We start from the raw sequence: 23,137 nt of genomic DNA, 5'->3' as shown, positions 1-23,137 counted from the left end.
AATACAATCATAATCTTCATATTAATTGAGATGCCCAGTTGTTTGGTGCCTAAAGATTTTTATCAACGTAAGTTTTGGTTCAAACTCAAAATTTCTTGATCCCATGCTCTTAAAAAAATGAAAAAAATATCATATTCGAGCTATTAGTTACAGTGATAAGGATGGTTTGTCATTCTCCTTGATTTAAAAAAAAAAAAGAAATATAAACTATTCATATTAGAGAAATGCTAAATAATTCTCAAATTTATGATTTTCATTTTACCTTAATCTTAGGTGACAAAAGTGAAATTCATTGATCATAAATATACATGTAGGGTCCAACATGAATCGAGAGTAAAATGAGGTTGTAAATTGAGGACTCGCATTTTTATTCATTATGAAATATTATTTACTTCATATATATACACATTTTGAATACTTAATAAATATGAAAATCTGAATTTCATGGGGTGGCTAATAATTATTACTTCAATATTTCACAAAAAATAATTATTACTTCAATAGAAAGAATTGTGATTGATAATGGCATCGACGTAATTAAGCAAAAGTAGGATGTCCAATATGAGAAATACAAAAGTTAATACTGAAGAGTGAAGACTCCTTCAGCTACCTGAGAAGGACCCGAGTCCTCCAACTCGCAAAGAGTAGCCAGAGTCAGATTTCGTTTCAGACAAACCGCTCCCGAATCCGAATGACCGAATCCGCGTAGCTGACACATATACATTTTCATTTTCAGGTGAATTAAACTCTGTTTCGTTCAAAAAGATTTAAAAATCAAGTACTTTTTTATTTTGAAATGGAATGGTTTCATCTGAGTTCTCTGAAAATTCTCTCAGTTTGTTTATCAGCCGACAGTCGAAATTGACGTTCAAGGTCCATCAATGGCAGTCTCGATCGAAGAAGCCATTGCTTCTCTATCTACATTCTCGCTCGAGGTAACTCTAATTTGCTCCCAAAAATAGAATTATTTTTTTTTTGAATTTTTAAGCTATAAATGGTGTATTTTCGTGTTTCTGTATATTTTCTTGGGAATTATGTAAGGATGAGCAACCGGAAATGCAAGGATCGGGGGTTTTGGTAACTGCTGAAAGTGGCGCTACTAATAGTCCAATAGGTATGTACTTCTCTTAATGACTTGATTTAGTCGGGATCTTTTGTTGTGTTCATGATCAAGTGTGAATAACGTGGTCTATGAGTCTACCGCTTATACATATTGGAGTTCATTGTTATTTATAATATGCTTATAAGTAAATTTTTGTTGGAGACATGGAGTCAGTAACTCAAATCTGCAGAAATGTGGCCACAAAGTTATTTTCATAATTGTATTGGACACAAATTGATTGTGTGGTGTGCAAATTAAGATGGTTATTGCTCAATTTTCAGAATTTTCCGTCAAGCGTCATATCGTGTTTCATTATGGTTTGCTTGAAATTTTTAGCAGAAGAGCTGAAAAGATAATGAAATGATTCTTTTTTTTTTTTTTTTTCCTTCTCCATTACAAAATCATGGTTGATTATCATTCATGGACATTTTTATATGAGACTTAGTTATTGATCACTTTATAAGCACAGTAGGTAGATTTACAACTTCTAACTGGAAATAATTTGAGGGATGAGAGGATAAGGCGAGATGAATGGGATGGTTTTGAGATTGCAACCCCTTGTTATTAATATGATGCGATTACTAAATATTCTGTCAAACAGTCTCTCTATTTGTATCTCTCTCTTTCAGACACACATGGGCACATATCTATTTCGACACCACCCCCCAAACCTCCGGCGCTCGTAACATATTGCACCCACTAACCCACATTGTACATCTCGTTTCTAAAGGAATGTTTCCCTTTTGTAGAGTATACTGATGTAGCTGCATACCGATTATCTCTATCCGAAGATGCAAAGGCTCTCAATCAACTGGTATGTGGCTTATCTATTCTCCTGTGTACTTTTTCCGTGATATTGTTGAACTCGTAGCTTATGCTTCTCATTTAATCCCAGATAACTTGGTTGTTTGGATTCTATTCTCGTCACTGGAAAATGGTCTTTTAGAAATCTGTTTCATTTCTTTCATAGATTTTATTTCATGTCTATCAGATCCAGTAATGCTATATTTCATTGATATGCAGAACACCCTTATCCAAGAAGGCAAGGAGATGGCGTCAGTCCTGTATGCATATCGCAGTTGTGTCAAAGCTCTTCCTCAGGTTGAAGTTGGCTTCAAACTAGCAAAACTCATTGTTGGACATAAGAATTTAATACTGTCATGTGAGGAATGATTCAATCCTAGTTGCCTTACATAAAAAAATGCGTCAACAATCTATTTTCTTACTTGACATGACGTAAATGAAGGATTTTGGGAATAGGTAGCAAGAAAGAAAAAAGTTTTTCTTCTAAGTACCAACTCGATATATATTGAGAAGAATCTGTGATCGATTAAATACCCACACTTTGAATGGATATAATGCTTAGAATATTTTATCTGAGGCTGTTGAAAATTTGGCAGCTTCCTGATTCAATGAAGCACAGTCAATCTGATTTGTACCTTGAAACATACCAAGTCCTGGACTTAGAGATGAGTCGATTGCGTGATATTCAGAGATGGCAAGCCTCAGCCGCATCTAGGGTATGTGTTTTGTACCTTTCTTTGAGTCATAAAACTAATGTGAACTCTTGTTAAACATTCACATGACTATGTTGTTTGTAATGCAGCTAGCTGCTGATATGCAACGATTTTCTAGGCCTGAGCGGCGCATTAATGGCCCGACAATAACTCATCTCTGGTGTGTTGTAGCACGCCAATGCACTTACTCATGCATGTCCCTTATTGTCTAGTTGCTATGTCTAATTTACTTACTTTAGTGATTAATTTTAAATCCGCGACATCTTGTTCCTCTGATAAACCATAAAGAAAATGATGAGTACAACCATTGATGCTTCTTTGTTTGATTCCTAATTTCTCTAGGTCCATGTTGAGGTTACTTGATGTCCTTGTGCAACTTGATCATCTTAAAAATGCCAAAGCAAGCATACCCAATGACTTCTCGTGGTACAAGAGGTATGACAGCTGAGTAGTTTTTATTCTACTGTGTTTCTAGACCTAGTAGAAGATGTGTTTTTGTTCTACCGTGTATAAGATGTTTATATCTGTTGGTTGTGACTTAAGATCACAAGGTACAAATCTGTGATGCACTGATATCTGTTTCTGCTAACCAAAGCATTTATGTTTCACAAACAACTAGGGCAAGTATGTGGCTTTAGGATACGCCAAATGGTAGAGCTATGATGGGTCGTGAGTCTGGTTTTGAGACCCTTTTGATGTACTTGCACATGATGATCATGTCTGAATCTGTGTAACATAATTCAGAATTGATTTTCACATTAATGAATTATCATGATGATGAGCTCATTTCTATAATTGATTAGTGACGTTTCATGTGAGTGTTTCTTTATGTTGGGGCAGATACCAGTTTGATTTAGAATCTTAAAATTGGTATGGGAAGCCTCCTCGGCATACCGTTGTTTTTCTTTATGGATTCAAAGATTATATCCCCATATTTTTCAGGACATTTACACAAGTCAGTGCTCAGTGGCAAGACATTGATTCAATGAGGGAGGAATTAGATGATCTGCAGGTGTGTTGTTGTCGTCAGATACTTTCTTCCAAAAAGTTACGGATAAGGATGATTAGTCACTGATTACCTTTGACAACATTATATATCTCAATATGTGCTAATCTGATAATTTTCTATTGTGGTTTTCTCATCTGTTTTGACTCTTGGAAACTCAAACGTTTTAGATTTTCTTGAGCACTAGGTGGGCTATCTTGTTGAACCTGCACGTTGAGATGTTCCGTGTGAACAAGTATCCTATCAACATGCAATTTTAATGTCCAGTATTTTTCTGTTTGCAAACAATTTTGGTTCATTGCCTGACAGAAAATAGTTCTCCTCAGTCATACTTAAACTGGAGACTGTTTGCCACAACTTTTATGCGCTACTAAAACTCCAAATTCAAGAATATCCTTCCTTTGCTTTTGACTTTACAGTATCGCTAATGGAACCGTATGCTTCAGTTCTCTTGATCCTTGACTTAATTACAGCGTAGAAGACATTCTTCAAGTTCTTATAGTCTTTGCTGTTGAGTCGTTGGAGTTGGATTTTGCCCTTCTATTTCCAGAGCGCCACATTCTTCTACGTGTTTTGCCTGTTCTTGTAGTCTTAGCAACATCATCAGAAAAAGATAGCGAGTCACTATACAAGAGGGTTAAAATCAACAGACTGGTCAATATTTTCAAGGTATTATGGATATTTGATGATACAAAATGTTACATTGATGTGATATTATGCATTGTAATTTTCTTCTTGTTTGTTTAAACACATAATACTAATGAAAAAATTGAATCATTTTATCTGTGACAGAATGATCCTGTTATTCCTGCATTCCCGGATCTCCATCTTTCTCCCGCTGCAATCTTGAAAGAATTGTCAATTTACTTCCAAAAATTCTCTGCACAAACTCGTCTTCTCAGCCTTCCAGCACCTCACGAGCTTGCACCGCGGGAGGCACAAGAATATCCTATATATAATTTCTATTGTATGCTTTCTTGAATTTCTCCAAGCAAAATTTTCAGATACTGGTATATGAAAAAAATACAGTTAGCTGGTAATGGCTTTTTGACTCGGTTTCAGTAATTATGGTTGTCGGTTAATTAGGTTGGTGATCTGGTTTACAATAGCAATGGTGACACACTTATCTTTTTGAAATGCTTGCATCTGTTCTTTATACTTCTCAGGCTATTGATAGTGATAGGTGAAGTGGATATAGAATCAACTTAAAACCTTTCAACACAATGGAGTCTTAATCAAGAGAAAAATAAATACAGTTTTTCTTAGCTACTTCAAATAAAAATTTCTGTTCAAATTGGCTCTGGACGATGATCAGAACCTGTGTGTTTCTAGTTTCAGTTTTCTTGCATTGCTGACTGTATTGTTTGCATGTGATGCTAAAGTGTTAGTAATTTCCTTTCTTGTAATTTTTGGCCATGGCTTGTGTTGTTACTAGCTCTAGTACTTTTAGAATTAAAACTACGAAAGTCATAACAGATGCAAACTCTGATATCTGAAAACCATCCTGATTGAATACTGAATAGTTTAATACCAATCTGCGTGTTTTGGACTGATAACACATCGGAAACAATTACCATCTCCATATAAAGATGAAACGATTACTGAACTTGTAAAAATCGGTTTCCATTCAAATAAAGAAAATAAAGAAAAAAGAAAAAGTCCCGATCAAAAGAGAACTTGTAGAATTGTTATTCATGTGTCTGCAGAATAGCCAGTGGTTAAACGATCTTCTCGATGAGTGGTGTAACACTGAGGTGACCTTCTGTTATGGAATGCGAATATTTGAAGTTCTAGTTTCTATACTATATTTTTATTTCTGGGATGATCTCCCCATATTGTGCAAATGTACAATTATAGTATTTCTTTGGTTCTTTCTTTTTTCCTTTCTCCTTTTTTTTCTCTCTCTGTCTCTCATGAGTTTGCATGTATAGTTTGCTAATTTTTATATTTAATATCAGTCATTCCATAATGAACTAGCGAAGAGAGAACTTCTGTATCAATACCACTATGTTTGTGAAGGCAATCAAGCATCTAAATTTAAACGATTTTGTATTTTACAATGTGTGTGAAGTAGAACTTCTATGCTGGAAAAGAATTATATTGATATCTTCTTAGTGTTATTCGTTTCTAGACCAAGAAGGAAATTGATGGGTTTCTCACTGTTTGCTGCTTTCCATGGCCCATTAATTCCCTCATTTGAAGCATTATAGAGGTGCAGTACATGGATAATTACTTTGTAGTTCTTCTTTGCAAAATATGTTAGAGATGCTCAAAAAATCTGTAGCCCTTGCATTATGTTTGAAGCCTTGACATGATTTACCTATCAGAGACATTATCTGATTGCCAGTCACATTGGAGCCATCCGAGCTGAGCATGACGATTTCACAATACGGTTTGCTTCATCCTTGAATCAGGTACATCCTACACCGAATCCCCTGGCCAATCACACATTTCATCCCACCTTATATATCTCTGTGTTTCTTGCTAATTTCACCAGAATACGTGTTTTCATTTTTAATTTAATCTTGTTTGTACAGTTATTACTGTTGAAGTCCACAGATGGTGCAGATGTTGAATGGTGCAAAGAAATCAAGGGAAATATGTATGATATGGTGGTTGAAGGTTTCCAGGTCTTAAGCAGATGGACTGCGCGGATCTGGGAACAATGTGCATGGAAATTCTCGCGCCCCTGCAAAGATGCTGTTCCTGAATTACATGAAACTGCAGCAGCATTTTCTGATTATGAAAAGGTATTATATTCTACATCTGTGATGCTACTATTGTGTTTCTTAAACAAAACTGTCTTCAAGCTTCTCAATCTGGATATGGATAGCCAGTGCAAGGGCCTGTTACAGTTAAATACTCTAAGAAAAGCTCTTGAAAATTGAAACTAATTTAAATGTGTGCTTCTGTTTTATAGCTTGTGTGGTTTATGGGTACTGTTTGTTTTTATGCTGACACATTTGTTAAATTATCTTTAAGGTGGTACGCTACAATTATAATGCAGAGGAAAGGAAAGCATTGGTTGAACTTGTGAGCTATGTAAAGAGCATTGGATCAATGATGCAGCGTTATGACACATTGGTAGCTGAGGCTCTATGGGAAACTATACATGCTGAGGTACAAGATTTTGTCCAGAACACATTAGCCACTATGTTGAAGACTACCTTCAGGAAGAAGAAGGACCTATCAAGGTGAGCATTAAGTCAGTATATCTGATTCAGATTCTTTTTTAAATTTGTAGGAATTTCTGCTGTCAAATCTTTACTTAACTATTTTGAATTAGCAAACCTTGCTATAGTCACATAAATATCCTTAGTGACCAAATATGACAAATATATCTTACAACTATTTAGATTTTGGGCCATTGATGGCTTTAGTGTGTGTCTCTAGAGACAAATGTAAAAGGAAAACCATCGAACTCTTTTCTTTATTTACGGCATAGTTAATCTGGAATGAAAGAAATAGAAGGATTTCAAGAGCTTTCACGTTCATTGACCATTGGTTCAACACTCAGAAATATTGGAGTTTTTATTATTGTATCAATTTCATGGAAACTATAAATCTAGCCATTTTATTACTGTTTGTGGGTCACTGGGTTGCACCCCCTTCGTGCTGCAACAATTTTTTTTAAAATAAAAAAAAATTGAAGATGTTTAACATTAAATCTCCATGTCTTGTTTTATTTCCAGCTTCTCCGTGCATTTTCCAGAGAAAGAGTGTTGTGGGGCTTTTTCAAAGTTTTTTCCCGCTTTTGGATATCCCCTTAGTTTATTATTTTAGCCAATGATATTAATTACGTGTGTTGCTAATTATGTAGTTGCAAGGATATAAGTAGTTCTCTTGTTCCAAGCTTCCCATTACATATATGGGGCTTCTGGATTGAAAGAAATAGGAAAACATTTGAAGGGAATAGCACTCTATTGGTTTTCTTGGAACTGGGGTAAAAAAGAAAAAAAAATTTGGCGATGTGATTTTATGAATCGTACTTTATCAGGCTCCTTTTATGTTCTTTTTCTTTCTGTTTGCTTATCTAGTTTTAGCTGGCATACCATATGCCTGCGTACTAAGGTTGCATGACATCCATATATATGTAAAAAAGATTGCACGATATCATCTTCCTGCTGATTTTCTCAACTGCTTCTTCTTTTTTGTAAAATATTGGGTTCACCGATGTTGTAAAAATGTGTCAAACTCTGATCATGAATTGCTTGGAGTGGTTCAAGGACTTAATTATTTTAGATTTTTGTTTCACGTCTTTGGAATTTCTAATATTTTAAATCCAATTGGTAATTTCCAGGATTCTTTCTGATATGCGGACCCTTTCAGCAGACTGGATGGCAAACACAAGCAAGCCTGAATCTGAGTTACAATCTTTACCACATGTAGGAGAAGAAAGCAGAGGAAACTTATTTTATCCTAGGCCTGTTGCCCCAACCGCTGCACAGGTTATTATCCTAATTCTTTTAAGCAAGTTGGTTTTTGTGTTTCCCTTTTTGTCTTGTGGCATCAAGGTTAAGTAATACCTTGGAACTTTGGGACTTGGGAGAGTGAAATTAGTGTACAAAAGCTGATATATGATTAATTCTGTTCAAAAGTGATATCAATCGTGGAAGTTATCTTCTCATCAAGCAATGAGAATTTAACAGATTATTAATGAAAAAGAGGCAAGGTTGCCTGCCAGGTACAGCAAAAATTGAGGATAAATGTAGTATCATCAAGAGAGTTACGTAAGTTGAGATCATTGCTGAGGGAAAATCATATTCTAAGGGTATTGAACTAGTTATGAGGGACTGCTTGCAAAGGAATTGGAAACTCTCTTCCTTACAACTGAATCTTCCAGAAAATACCTGGGAATATAACAATATATTTTTTTTCTGTCTCCTTTATAACATGCTGGATAGTTTAGGTGTGGAGCTCCTTATCCAAGACAATCTGAGAAGCTTATAGCTTGTACCAAAATTTTTTGGCCCAGCTGCAGTGGAGAATGATGTTGCTTGTGGATGCTCATTTCTTTACGATGAAAACATCTACTTGTTAAGATCATTCTGCTACCTTGTATATTGTTTTTTTTATTAAAAACATTTCCCCAGTATCCTTCCACCTGAAAACAGACTCCAACAAATTTCATCGGCATGTTTATTGTCAAGAGTCGAAAAATTTTGCAATTTCTTTTCCATAATATGATTACCTAAATTATTTCCGCCAAATTTGAAAGATTATCATCGTGGAATACTCTACAAGGGAACCAAATGATACCTTTGGGTCATCAGCAGACAAAATGAGAAGTGAGAACGGACTGTACTCTATCATTTTATATGAAAGACGTAAGCAATTCTAATATGAACATATGGGGCTGGAATGGTAAAAGCAGTTATGTTACCTTCTTCCTGCAGATCCACTGCTTGCAGTTCCTGATATATGAAGTGGTGTCCGGCGGTAATCTTAGGAAGCCTGGAGGACTTTTTGGCAATAGCGGCTCAGAGATTCCTGTTAATGATCTAAAGCAGTTGGAAATCTTCTTTTACAAGCTTGGCTTCTTCCTGCATATACTGGACTATTCAGGTTATGCTCCATTCTAATTCACTTGTGTTAGTATTGGGAAGTGAGTTCCCATTTTGAACTATTCACGCTATGTGCTGCCCTTTAAGCAAAAGAGAATCCCTTCAAATACTGGTGAAGTTTAGTTCTTATCATTTTAAAACTTTTAAGGTTATTTCTGATATACGGGAGTGGAGTGAATTGGAAATCACATTTTAGTTTAAACAGTAACAAAAGATCACTTGAGAGGAATTCTTGGAACTTTAACAAAGATGTTCTTTGTTATCATTTTCCTTTTTCTTTGTCTAATAAATGGACCAAAAGGAACAGAATCCATGTCTACTGCAACTTTATTTGATTTTTCGGTTCTATCATATTGTACCCGTGTACCACTAAATACCATTGTAATTCCACGCATGAAACTAGACTAGTTGTGCTCAAAGTTGGAGCTACTTTCGAACATATAACCTGTTAGAATAGACATAAATGATGTGAAAAGCCGCAACCCACTAAGTTTACATATTGGGTTCGATGATGGCAAAGTAACTAATCTTAAGATGGTATCGGAGCGGGAGGTCTTGGGTTCAAACTTTAGCATACGCAATTTAAAACTCCTATTTATTATTGCCCCGAGTGTGGGCCTTTGTGCGTTTGTTGTTGCTCTAGTGTTGGAACTTGTTTGTTGTGCACGTATTGAGCCGTCGGAGTTGTCCAGCCCACACGTGAGGGGGAGTGGTAGAATATACATATAAATGATGTGAAAAGCCTCAACCCACTAAGTTAACTTATTTGGTTGGATGGCAAATTAACTAATCTTAACATAACCAAACTTTGTCTTCTTAGTGTTTAAGTTTCAGTTGGTCTGTGATATATTTGAAAAGACATCTTTGACTCATTTAGAATCATTTAGGAATATATTTGTTAACTAAATTTGAATAGACCCATTTAGGAATATATTTCTCAACCAATTTTTCTGTCACAATTTCACAAATGGGAAAGATTGACGAATAGACATCTTCGACGTCACATATGTAGACGTCCTAAAAATTTTGAGTCCTTATGAGCGTCTGAGTTGTCATGTATCTTTAGCTTATATGACTTCTTCATGTATCTTTAGCTTATGTAACTTGCTCACAACATATCATACTCCATTGGTTTGATTTTCTTGGGCCAGTAACACGATATAGCTATTATACTGCTGCTATTTGCTGATTTTGTGACTAGTAATTGTGCTCCTTACATTGAAGTTTATATTTCCGAACTGAAACAGATAATTCCAATCCTAACTGTTAATTTAGTGCAGTACTATAATGCTAATATAATGTTTATGTAATTGTGTATGCAGTGACAATTGCAACTTTGACAGATCTTGGCTTCTTATGGTTTCGAGAATTTTATTTGGAGTCTTCTCGTGTTATTCAGGTGAAGGGTTTGATAATATATTCTTAATCTTTTACTAAAGAATTCTTAAACCCTTCTTGGTGCAGGCTACTCATATATTAGAGATGGCCTTTCTAAGTGAAATTATTTTCAAGGTGTTCCATGATTTTGGACAGGAAATCTTAAATTGCATTAATATTCATTGAAATTTACTGGCCACTATAACACAATGGGCAGAATGAACTTTTGCTTTAAAACTCTCTTATGCTTGAAAAACAAATGATATGTGATCAGCAATAGTTTTTTTTTCTTATTTTATTTTTGATTAAGGATTTGATGATGATGCAATATTTAATTTGTAAAAATATGCAATAGAGTAGTTTTCACTTCAATTGTTTACTTTGTCCGTTTTTGGCATAAAGAAATTGTTTAGTGGAAGCCTCTGGTAGAAAAGAATAGGAGCACATGGTCAGTGCTTTCTAGAGTTCACGGACATTTGGATTGACGAAGTATAAGGTTCCTGTTTTGCTGCTATCTTTGTTGTCTTTGGTCTCTGTTCTCACTTGAATGTGTGATAGTGGGAAGTGGGGACTTAATACTATATTCTTCCTGCAAGGTGAGTATTGCATCTCTTCTGACATTGAGAGTTGCATGGTGGAAGATTGGTATTGGCCTATTAGGTTAGCACGTTTTGAGTTTGTCATAAGAGACGTGTAGAAATGCGAAGATTTTAAATGTTCTGTACTATAAACATTGGTTGTACCTGTGTACACTACTATAGTACTAACTTATCACTTGCTGGAGGATAAAACACATCCCATAATCCTGTATCAGTGTATCCGTTAATCGACTAAAAATGCTTTGATAAGGAAAATGGATATCTGTATTTTGCTTCGTTTATATGAATTTTGTTCACTTCATTCCTTTCCTGAACTCATGGAAACTTGTTTATTATCCTTGTGCAGTTTCCTATAGAATGCTCCCTTCCCTGGATGCTGGTGGATTATGTGCTTGAGTCACGAAATGCAGGTCTTCTTGAAAGTGTTCTGATTCCATTTGACATCTATAATGATTCGGCTCAACATGCATTGGTTGTACTTAGGCAGCGTTTTCTCTATGATGAAATTGAGGCTGAGGTATATGCATATAGTTTTCTTGTGCTTTTGATTTTCCTCCTCTAAATTTGTATACAGACTTGAATTATTAGTAATTACTTCGAAGTCAGTATAGAGATTTTCATATTCGGATATCTGGTTCTAGGTCATGTAGTGGCTGTTGTTCACACTTTGTGATTACAAGCTGAAAACCTTTTGGGGATATCCAGAGCCATGTGTAAAACACCATTTATCCTAAAAGCTTAAGCTAATAGGAGATTAGAACTTTTATTACTTAATTATTACTCTAACATCTATCTTGTGTGTGCCGAACTCTCTCTTTTCACATGAAATATTTCATTTTAACTGGAAGTTATCAGTTTTTAAACTCTTTTTTATTTTAATTAAAAGAGCTATTTCTTATACTCAGATCCTGGCATTAATGAAGGGTTCCGGTACTATCTAGATAACTTTTATCCCAAAAGTTTTAGCTATTTGAAAGGTGAAACTTTGATTATGTAATTATTACTTTAACATTGCAATCATATTGCCAAAAACCTGCTGCAGACAAACCATTTTAGGTGCATTCACTTTAAGCCTTTGACCAAGTTCTGAAAATTTAGCTAGTTTTCTTGCTGAATATTTGCAATGAAAAAGTTGGAAATGCATAGGGGCTTGTGAACAAATAACTCCACCTTCATATGAAGTTCATACTTCACGGAGTAAATTTGTGCTCTTTGCTGATGTCTCTTCAGGGTTAAAGGAACTACAATATTACCAGTATATACATTATTAAAAGCATATTAAAGAAAAGTCATACAGGAGCAAACAACTTGGGAGGTGTAATCATCCTATACTTTCTCCATATAGGATTGTAATGAATTCTTGCACACACTCTCTCCCAAACACACACACGCACCCACACAAACAAAAAATGGGATGGTCGTTTCTATTTGTTATAGTGATGGATGGACTCACACGACATATCCACGGCGAGGTACCTTGGTGCATGTTGTTTGCGGATGATTTAGTTAGAGTGAAAGAGACAATATAGGGAGTTAACTCAAGACTAGAGATATGGAGGCAAGCGTTAGTCTAGAGGATTTAAATTAACGAGGACTAAAACAATATGTATAGAATGTAAGAGCAGACAAAGGAATGAATGATTCGTTGGATGTGTGGCCACATGAGGAAAGATAGGATAAGAAAAGAGATTATTAGATCTAAGGTAGGATTAACACCAATTGAAGGTAAGTTGTGAGAAAATTGTTTAAGATGGTATGGGCATGTACAACTTGGAGATAGCGGTGTGGCGGTGAGGAGAATTGAGACATTTGTATAGGAGAGAGTAGGAAGCGAAGAGAAAATCCTAAAAAGACAAGGCTTAAAGTGGTAAGAAAGGATATGGATTTAATAGGAGTTGATAAAAGTATTGTCTTGGATAGAAATGGATACATGTGGTGGATTCTTGTTGATTTTCTCATAAACTCATATAGCCGACCCTAAATTTTTTTCTGTCTGGGCTTGCTTCTATCCAGGGTATGAACATATACTATTCATTAACTATTCTCATTTTTTATCCATATAAACTAATTTTAAAATTTTCAACACAAATGATGTCTCTATCAGTTGGAGGAAATTTCTGAGATTAAGCTTTAAGTAAACTATTCAACCTTTTCGTTTGCTACATATAAAGTAATTTTAAAATTCTCAACACAAATGATGTCTCTATTAGTTGGAGGAAATTTCTGCCGTAAGTTTGAGATTAAGCTTTAAGTAAACTATTCAACCTTTTCGTTTGCTACATCCATAAATTTAGTGAAAATAATTTTCTTACTTGTAATTTATTATTCACTCATGTCTTGTTTATATTCTTACAATCACGAATGTGCGAATTTGTAATTATGCATTCACACTGCTATGTTTGGAGGCATCTTGTATGCCTTTTTTATTTTCCACCATAATGATTGTAATTTTCATTTGTTTTAATAGGTGGACCACTGTTTTGATATATTGGTTTCCAAACTGTGTGACATTAGTTTCACATATTACAAGAGCTGGGCATCAAGGTGTGTGCATAACCATTTTCCTGTGTCATTGTTAACAGTGCTACGAAAAATTGTTGAGCTAATTCTTTTATCATGTTGGTTCTCTAATTCCATAGTGAGCTACTGGATCCGTCATTCCTCTTTGCCTTGGACAATGGAGAAAATTATGCTGTCCAACCAATGAGATTTGCTGCTCTCTTCCAGATGACAAGGGTGAAGGTGAAATTATGATTTCTTATGTATTATTTGCTGTCTGTCTATTCTGGAATTTTCTCCTGTTTGTCTACCCATCATCATTTCACATTTTTTATGGGCTGCTAGTGTTTTCTTTTTGTCCTTGACCCCATCTAAAGACTAAAGCATTCCAACAATCTCACCCTCGTTGCACCATTTCAGAATAAAATTTTGATTTTGATTAAGAAAAAGAAACACTTGTGTATGTTTTTTTTCCACTTTATAAATCACTTGATTTTTTACATGATACACAGTTACTTGGGAGGACTATCAATTTAAGGAGTTTGATTGCTGAACGAATGAACAAAGCCTTCAGAGAGAATCTTGAGTTCTTGTATGATCGTTTTGAGTCTCAAGATCTATGTGCCATAGTGGTAGGTAGATCCTTTTGACTTTTTTGGATATGTTTCTCCAGAAATGAAAGATGAATCTAAAACTTTTGATTTCAGGAATTAGAGAAGCTGGTTGATATTTTAAAGCATGCCCATGAATTACTGTCAAGAGATCTATCAATAGACTCCTTCAGTCTAATGCTGAATGAGATGCAAGAGAACATATCGCTTGTGTCATTTTCTAGTCGACTTGCTTCTCAGGTGAGAAAACTTTTTTTCATTCATCTCATCCTCATTAGGGGCGTGCATTAAATTTTTTATTGCTATAATGAATGGGAAATCATGATTTGTGGGGTATGAATTATATTTCTAGATTATACAAGCTATGTATTTGCAGAAACAACAAAAAAGAGTTTGTCATATTTTACTCCTTATTTCGAAAGGAGCTTAGCTTACAAGTTCAGCCATTGAGAATGCAAAGTTAGTTCGTGGGCTGTAAATTGCTAGCTTATCACCTAATATTTTTATTTTTGCCTCTTAGATTTGGTCAGAGATGCAACGTGACTTTTTGCCCAACTTCATGCTTTGCAACACAACCCAACGTTTTATACGATCATCAAAAGTTCCTCCCATACCTGTTCAAAAGCCATCAGTTCCCCATGCAAAGCCCAACTTCTATTGTGGTACTCAAGTAAGGAACTTTTTACCATTGTATTTTACTCGATTTTATCAATATGTTACTTGTATGAATCACTGCAGAGATCCTTTTTTATTTATTTAAACTGCAACAATATTTATGTTGCTCTGGCTAATTAATATATTTCTTCATATTTGGGTTTTTTTTTTCATAATGCAATCTGACTCGTTTTCGATTGGTCATGGGAGGATCTGAATTCTGCACACCAAAGTTTTGCGCAGTTGCATAGTGGGTTCTTTGGAATGCCTCACATGTTTTCTGTTGTTAGACTTCTGGGACCCAGATCACTACCCTGGCTCATCCGGGCACTGCTTGATCATATATCAAACAAGGTAAACCATACTTTGCATTATTTCTCTGCGTACTATATATCTAGTAATACAAAATTTGAAGGTTATTGAAACTGGCATTGTCATAATGTATTAGGAATCGCATTTTATTGTTGCATAACCAATCTAATTCTAATTACCTTTTGTGTTCTGAAATTCGATGTAAAGGAAATGACCACCACTAAACATAAAACTTGTGGCATATATTTCTGCAACACCTTCTTAGATAAAGATAACAATAAAAAGGTAAACAACTCGTTTGCACAATGCTTCCGCAATGCCGGCAGGCCTTTTTTAATTATTTTTTATGAGGATTCATTTGAATCTCCCCACTCTCCCCTAGTACCTTGGCAAGTCTTAAATAAAGTTAAGAATAATGCCACAAAATTATAGGGGGGAAAAAACAAACTCAAAAGGTGAGTGATTCTGAATAGAGTTTAGTAAAGAATAAATAACTAAAATAAGAAAACCTACAAGGACAGGTCCACGAGTATGAAGTGCTTGATAATGTTTACTTCAGGTTCTTAGGAGACTTCTCCATCCATTCAAAAGCATTTCTATTCCTCTCAAATCCAATTTTCCTCATCAAGGCCAAAGTTATTTATAAAGGTGATGTAAATCCACTCTTGAGGGGGATTAAAGTTAAAATATAAAGGTTTGTTTGGTATGCTTGTTTCCATGCATTTGCTGTTTTATTTTTCAGAAAACAGAAAACAACCCCGAAAACACATTTGATTGCCCATTTTAGAAAACACAGTAATAGAAAATCACTTGAAAACATAAAATGGAAAAAAAGGCCTTTTCTGAAAAATAGAAAACAGTGAAAACTGAAAACAAACCAAACGAACACTACACTTTTCAGAGATAAAACGGTTTATGAAATCTTATGGTTGTTACATACACCTCTTCATCCAGAAGTCCATTTAAGAACATTCTTTTCACGTCCAATTGATGGATTTTCATCTTAAATATAGAAGCCAAGGGTATCAAGATCCTAATATATAAAATCCAATCATGGGAGCATAGGTTTCAAACTAATCAAGCCCTTTGGATTGTCTATCCTTTGACGACTAATCTAGCCCATAGTTACCAGGAACGTTCTACCTCAAAGTGGACGTACGCCCCGAGACGGGGTACACAAGTGATCTGTGATACTCAAGAAAGTGATTTGGGATGCCCAAATGGGTGTCCCTAAAATCTGTGATTTTGAATGAACAAGAGTCAAAGATTTTTCAAATAGGGACTACAATTTGTGATACTTACATTTCGAGGTAGTCACGGAAGGAGTAAAAAACTCTCCAATGGTTTTCATCCTCTCCGGTGGTTTTCATGCCTCCGCGTTGTCTCCTCCTCCTTCTTCTTTGGTTCTTCTTCTTCATTGCTTATTCATTAGTTGTTTTTCAATGTGAAAAGGTGTAATGTTTTACAATAGCTGCATGTTTCAGATAACTATGATTGAACCAATGATTACGGGGTTGCAAGAGGCACTGCGAAAATCTGTTGGATTGCTTCCTTTTGATGCTGGTGTCTCAGGTAGATGGTACTAAACTTCCCATACAAAGAAGTTTCAAATTTTCATCACGATGAATTCATTTCTTTTTCTGAAAAAAAAAAGCATTTTGTTGGAAGTTGTTGCCAAGCCCTTTTCTTCTTTATCAACTAAATTTGACATTCCTCTCAAATTGTGAATCCCGTCGCTGCAAGATCTGTTCTCCTTTTAGCATATGATGTAAAATTATGTATCTTCTGAAAGAAGAAACAATGTCAGAATTATCGATATTTTCACAGCAGTGGAAAACATGTTAATTGAACATTCACATATTTCTGGTGGATAAACATTTTAATCTCTTATAGTGGCATACAGAAGCACATATACAAGAATGATATGAACAACACCAAAAAGACATATTACGTCTCATTTTTACATGCATTCATAACGATAATTGGTTCCATCAAACGACTACATTGATTCATTATTATCTTTTATCAGCGCTTTCCTTGTTGGTATGTCTGATTTATTTCATACAGGTTGTATGAGGCTTGTAAAAGAACATTTAAACTGGGGAACAAAATCAGAGCTTAAAGCAGAGGTTCTTCGTGGCATAAAAGAGATTGGAAGTGTGTTATATTGGATGGGGCTTCTTGATATTGTGTTGGTCAGTGTTCTCAATCTACACTTAATAATTGCTGCTTCAGTAACTGTTAGGAATATAAATTCAATACAGTAGTGTTAACCAAGTAGCTAATAAATTTACATGCATGGTCACTGAAAGTTGCATCAGCCATACTATCTGTAGTCTCTTATGCGTACATATTTCTATATTGTCGCTGTTTTATTCTTTCCTTGTTCCACTGTTATTCCATGCTAAATATATTTGTACACTTTTAGTTGTGTGTCTATGTGGACTTATATTACAATAATTATTATTTCTTAAGTTGAATATGGTATACAACATGAGCTCCCATAAAGAACTTTTACGGCTGTAATGAACTCGAAAGTTGGCCGGTAGAATTCCCTTTGTCAGAGAATTTAGATCTAACCATTCACTTGTGACAAGATTCCAGTTAACCTTTTGTTGCGAAAAATTTGCTCCAACATAAAAACTTCCTCCTGTGGCCTTAGTAGGCTAAATGCAGGGTAGATGTATGGGTAAACAGCTTTTTAAGTGATAATAAGTACTAGAACTGGAGCAGATATGCATTAGTGCGCTTGTTGGTGAAACAAAGGTACCTTCACCTTAGATCATCAACTCCTGGGAAATAAGAACATAGGCATTGTTATCATCTTCTTAGAACAGTGACTGACAGGTATATTTATGTCACTCCAAAAGCCTAATTCTACTATTCAGTGCTGGTGGTGCAAATCTATTTTCACCTTCTCTCTTTATATCATGTTGATAATGTTGTGCAATGATATGCAAGAGTCCTATCCTTCTATCATGGAACTGTACATCATAATGTTTTGGAATGGCAACTAAACATACTTACACAAATACATGCTCATTCATGCGTTACTTAGGTTCTATAAGATTAGAGGAGACCGTATCTTTAGATCTAAGCAAATGGTGAAGAAGAATCGATGTAGTTAGGTTCCAAGCTTCCAGCTAATTCTGCTTCGATTTCATAGAGCTGACCCGATGTTTAGCATAAAGACTTTTATCATGATGATCATATTGATTGAAAAGAAAAACAATAGAAGGTGCAATGACCCCATCTCGGTAAAATAAGACAACGGTATTTATACCTTACGATCATATATTTCTCAAACTCTCGGGCGGCAGCATCCTATAATCCTCAAAATTTATTGTTCTTATTCATACATAAGATAATCAGGGTTCAATTCATGGAAACAATCTCTCCACATATTATGTGGGGGTAAGATCTGAGTACATTTTGCCTATCCCAGACTCCGCCCATTGTAGGTGTCTTGTGCACGAGAGTTCTTTATCTTTACCTATTGGTACATAAGATTAGTTGAAGGAGGAATTGGAAAGTAAAGAACTTGCAAGGCCAATCCTTGAACTCTGTTGGATTTACGCATGACACTGATATTTTGAAATGCATACTAAGCATGCTAATCATATAGATTCTTTTTGTGGTATGTTTGTGTATCTTACTTGATGTCTGCACTAGTCATGTTCATATGAAGAGATATACATATAAACACACATACATATCTACTTATTGATGCTTACTGTTGCAATGATGCGCAACAGAGAGAAGTGGACACCATGCATTTCATGCAAACAGCCCCATGGCTAGGTTTGTACTCTGGTGCGGATGGGCAAATTTCAGATTTTCAAGATGGTGGGGATAGCCCCCTTGTTAACCTTTTTAAATCAGCAACTGCAGCAGTTGTATCGAACCCTGGATGTCGAAATCCAGCATCGTTCCACACAATGTCGAAACAGGCTGAGGCAGCAGGTAGGCAATGTTGACTTTAAATGGTCATGTTTTAAGCCATCCAAATTCTTATAGCAAATGGGAAGCCAATGACACTGGAAAGCCAGTATTTTTCTGAGTGCAAGTCATCGACAAGACATGGTATTTGCACGTTCTGCTCTGTCCTGACTCCTGCTACTCTGAGAGCAGGTTTGAGTACAGAGACAAGAATGACATGTAGAAAGTGAAAATGGATCTCTGTGTGCGTCTCTATTAAAGAAAGGAAAAAAAATCCACACCTTCAAGGAGAACAGAGTAGTGGTCGGGACGCTTCTCTGCTTATCTGTTGCATTAAAAAAATCTATGTTGAAGTTGATGTCCTTCATTCTTGATGCGAGAGTTGGCTCGTTTCTTGTTATCCAAATTATAGAACTTGTGACTAGCAAATCTAACAAAATTGCTGTTGAGAGACAAAATTAGAAAAAACAAATCAAATACGTTGACCATATGGTTTTGAAACATTGATATTGTGTCTGACTCCTTTCATCCTATTGTCATTCTTTTCGGCACTTATATGCCTGCCATGGGCTTCCATTTGGTGTTTCATTTGCATATGTAAGGGCTCAAATATCTTGTGGTGCAGATCTTTTGTACAAGGCCAACATGAATACAGGAAGTGTGCTTGAATATGCCCTTGCGTTTACAAGTGCGGCACTGGATAAATATTGTAGTAAATGGAGTGCTGCTCCCAAGACGGGGTTCATTGACATTACTACTTCAAAAGATTTCTACCGCATCTACAGTGGGCTCCAAATTGTAAGAAACAACTTTGTACAACTCTCCGGTTGTGATATGTGTGTGTGTGTGTGCACGCGCGAGCTCCTGTTTGCGTGTTGAATGTTGAAGGTTTTTTATCCGCGCAACACAAGGGGACAATTTCTATGATTTTAATTTGTAACATTTAGGTCCACTATGGAACATCTTTACCACTGTGCCAAGGTTCAATTGACAGGAAAAAAAAATATTTATGATGGTTAATTGGTGGATTAAAAGATATAGGGTGTGCAGTTGACAATGACAAACTCTCTTTACATAATCGAGTGAGATGCAGCTTCTAGTAGTTCCACAAGACAACAGCAGAAAATTGATCCCCAAGAAGCCCTCATTATACGTTGAAACAAATATGTTGGTTTTGATACATCTATCTATCTTATGTCGTAAATATCATTTTATGATCTATAGTGCTTCTCATGGCTTCATGCCAAGCTTTTCCATTACATTTCCAAGTGGGATAAACTTTTGAATCTGGGATATGATTTTAGCTATTGCTGCTTTGCTGGGTAATTAAATAAAAAGGCTGTTCAATGGACCTTTTATTGTATGCCATATTTGAAATGCATAATGCTATGTTTTGGTGTGATGAATTCCTCAATTAAGCTTTGGTAATCCTGTAATTTTATTTATTTTCTTGCCGCATAAATGCACTTTGGCTGTCACGTCTAATTTATTCAAATTCTTGAACCACAGGGATATCTGGAAGATTCTGTTCACGCATCATTGAATAGCCATGAGACGCTGGGTGATTCAGTTGCTTGGGGTGGTTGTACCATAATATACTTGCTTGGACAACAGCTACATTTTGAGCTCTTTGATTTTTCCTATCAAGTCCTCAATATTGCAGAAATCGAGGGTACATCAAACACGCAAACACAAAAGAATAGTAATCTCGTCCAGGTATAAAAGCTTTTTTTTTGTTATCCCACTTTCTCTTATCTGATGATTAAAGTGTCTTTTGTAGTTGAGATTGTAGTATTCCTTTCATCCTCTGACAATAATTATTTTTGTGGTTTTAGGGTTGGTGTTGAATATTGTTTAATTTACCAGTTAATTTGATTTAGCCTATTTAGTCTCTTTTTTTAATATTCTTTTTTCTTGATAATTTATTTTATTAACAAGTTCAGTTCCTCGTCCATGTATAATTAACGCATTTTACATTCTGCCTGTTTGTTTAAACCTGGCCAGCTGGCATTTATAGAGTTGCACGCCACATAATCATTTTCTGTGAAATGGCCCAGCTGATCCGGTTGTTGTAATATGAATGGCTCTTGTGCTAGTTTCCCTTTGTTTGACAAATTTTGCTGAGCAAATGCTTAGAACTACACAATTCTCTAGCAGTTTAGCATGCTTTATGACTGAAACAGAAAAGTGCTTTGGAAAGTTCAGACAAGTGGAATATATTGCCCGTCTGATAACTTGAGTACCTTGAGTACTGTTTTATTTTTATCTTCCTTATTGATGCAGATATAGAACTTACTATCAGAACTATAATAATGCACGTTAATGTCTGCAAAAGACATATGCGTAGTGTGCACACTTGCACTTGCATGCATGCATCCGTGCAGCCACTCTTGCCATGCCATGTATGAAAATATGTGTCTCAATAATGATCAAATTGCTGCTAGTTTTGCGTGTTTTAAAGAATTGTAGTTAGATTCAATCCTTTCCCACCTTGGACTCATGTTGAGTCAATTTCAATAAATATGTAAAATTGGAAGAAATGTGTTCTGAAATGCTAACAATATTCGGATCTTTTATGCCTGTCTTTGTGCTTTTCCTTTTATCTAAGACTATTTCGTTCCTCATATAACCAGGGATGGGAAGCCTTACTAGAAGCAATGAAGAAAGCAAGACGGTTGAACAATCATGTGTTCTCGATGCTGAAAGCACGATGCCCCCTCGAGGACAAGACTGCTTGTGCCATCAAACAAAGTGGTGCCCCTCTGCATCGAATTAAATTTGAGAACACTGTTTCTGCATTTGAAACATTGCCACAAAAAGGTGCCTCATGAGTCTGGTAGTTTCTACTCCTATTGCTGTATTCATTGCTTCCATGTCATGTAACACCTGCCTGTACTGGATATTCATGCTGTAAAATTTTGTCCTTGTTTTTCCTTGGAACACATTTATATTGAATTGAAAAAATGTAAATCATTCCCTTTCCCACGCCGAAGAAGAGTTGCTTGTTATTTTACTGTTCATACTGTTTGGATCATATGCTACTGTTACAACTTTCAGAAACAATAGTGCATGATTTGAGCTTCTAAATGTGGAACCTGTGTCCATGATCATTTTTATCCACTAATGGGTCACCACTTCTTGGACCCTATGTTGTCATTCTTCTCTCCCAAGTTTTGTGCTTCTGCTGGACCATTTTGGAAATAATATGACAATATGGTCACATTTTTCTTTTTGTGCAGAAAATGCTTTTAAGAATCTCAAGTATGAAGCTTATTTTTTCTAGATTACTACTTACTCCGAAGAACCAATTGCCTTAAACTTGGCCTGAAGTCTTGTAGATGTTTTTTGAAGTCTTCATTTGATGGTGACAACATCCCATTAGGACCTTGTTTTGTTGAATGTTTTCCTCTACTAGTGAAATGATACATTATTTTCATTTGAATTGAAAATTCTGTTAATCCGTTATAGTAACGGTAATGGTTTACAGTATTTCGATACTATTTGTTTTGGTAGTTCAAACTTCACAGCAATTCCTTTGTTTCATCTTTCAGTAATTGCGGCTGTTCAACAGAATTCTCTCATCATTTACAATGGCTTCTTAGACGTATTTGACCATCGGTTCAACATATAAAATTTTCAGAGAATTTTCAAAGCTAAAATTTTCTTTCATATAAACCTAGGGGCGGAAAAAAAAAAATTGGTTCTAGTTAGACAACATTACTTATATACGAAATATTTATATATCCGAATCTTAATCCGGATTAGATTTTGAACATATTTAATTGACCAAATTAGATAATAATTTAATTCGGGTTAGGATCCGAACAAGTGAGTTAGATAAGATTTTTTTATTTAGACATGGACCCAAATCCAATTTTGCCATCCCTATATAAACCTGCGCCAATTTACCAAATTTTAACATATATACTTGGGACCCAAAGGAAAAAAAGAAAAAAA

General features: G+C 35.4%; 1 protein-coding gene across 3 annotated transcripts; it reads left to right on the top strand.

The window, feature by feature from the left end:
• Positions 1-625: 625 nt before the first annotated feature.
• LOC120016867 (protein PIR) lies at positions 626-22,214 on the top strand. 3 transcript variants are annotated; one of them, XM_038869819.1, is made up of 31 exons: positions 626-736; positions 837-935; positions 1,042-1,114; positions 1,852-1,916; positions 2,126-2,203; positions 2,503-2,622; positions 2,709-2,779; positions 2,962-3,054; positions 3,562-3,631; positions 3,796-3,860; positions 4,099-4,294; positions 4,418-4,569; positions 5,946-6,039; positions 6,163-6,375; positions 6,608-6,819; positions 7,926-8,073; positions 9,022-9,190; positions 10,512-10,588; positions 11,512-11,682; positions 13,633-13,709; positions 13,805-13,907; positions 14,177-14,296; positions 14,372-14,515; positions 14,796-14,945; positions 15,140-15,283; positions 16,726-16,813; positions 17,309-17,436; positions 18,997-19,204; positions 19,806-19,978; positions 20,690-20,896; positions 21,814-22,214. In XM_038869819.1, the coding sequence occupies exons 2-31, from the start codon at positions 882-884 to the stop codon at positions 22,009-22,011; spliced, it is 3,861 nt and encodes a 1,286-aa protein (XP_038725747.1). In that variant the 5' UTR covers positions 626-736; positions 837-881; the 3' UTR covers positions 22,012-22,214. The 3 variants fall into 3 exon arrangements, with proteins under 3 accessions (XP_038725747.1, XP_038725748.1, XP_038725749.1); XM_038869820.1 differs by having other exon boundaries at positions 680-736; positions 849-935; XM_038869821.1 differs by lacking the exons at positions 626-736; positions 837-935; positions 1,042-1,114; ... (3 more) ...; positions 2,709-2,779; positions 2,962-3,054 and having other exon boundaries at positions 3,563-3,631; positions 3,813-3,860.
• The last annotated feature ends 923 nt before the right edge of the window (positions 22,215-23,137 follow it).

The sequence above is a fragment of the Tripterygium wilfordii genome, chromosome 15 (assembly GCF_013401445.1).
Source record: "Tripterygium wilfordii isolate XIE 37 chromosome 15, ASM1340144v1, whole genome shotgun sequence".
Lineage (NCBI taxonomy): Eukaryota > Viridiplantae > Streptophyta > Magnoliopsida > Celastrales > Celastraceae > Tripterygium > Tripterygium wilfordii.
The sequence above is the reverse complement of the archived record's forward strand: the minus strand, read 5'-3'. Positions and strand labels throughout refer to the sequence as shown.

Coding starts and splice junctions, on each gene's coding strand:
- LOC120016867 (XM_038869819.1), top strand. CDS start 882: ATGGCAGTCTCGATCGAAGAAGCCATTGCTTCTCTATCTACATTCTCG. Junction 19,979..20,689: donor TCTACAGTGGGCTCCAAATT/GTAAGAAACAAC, acceptor CTTGAACCACAG/GGATATCTGGAAGATTCTGT. Junction 20,897..21,813: donor AGAATAGTAATCTCGTCCAG/GTATAAAAGCTT, acceptor TCATATAACCAG/GGATGGGAAGCCTTACTAGA.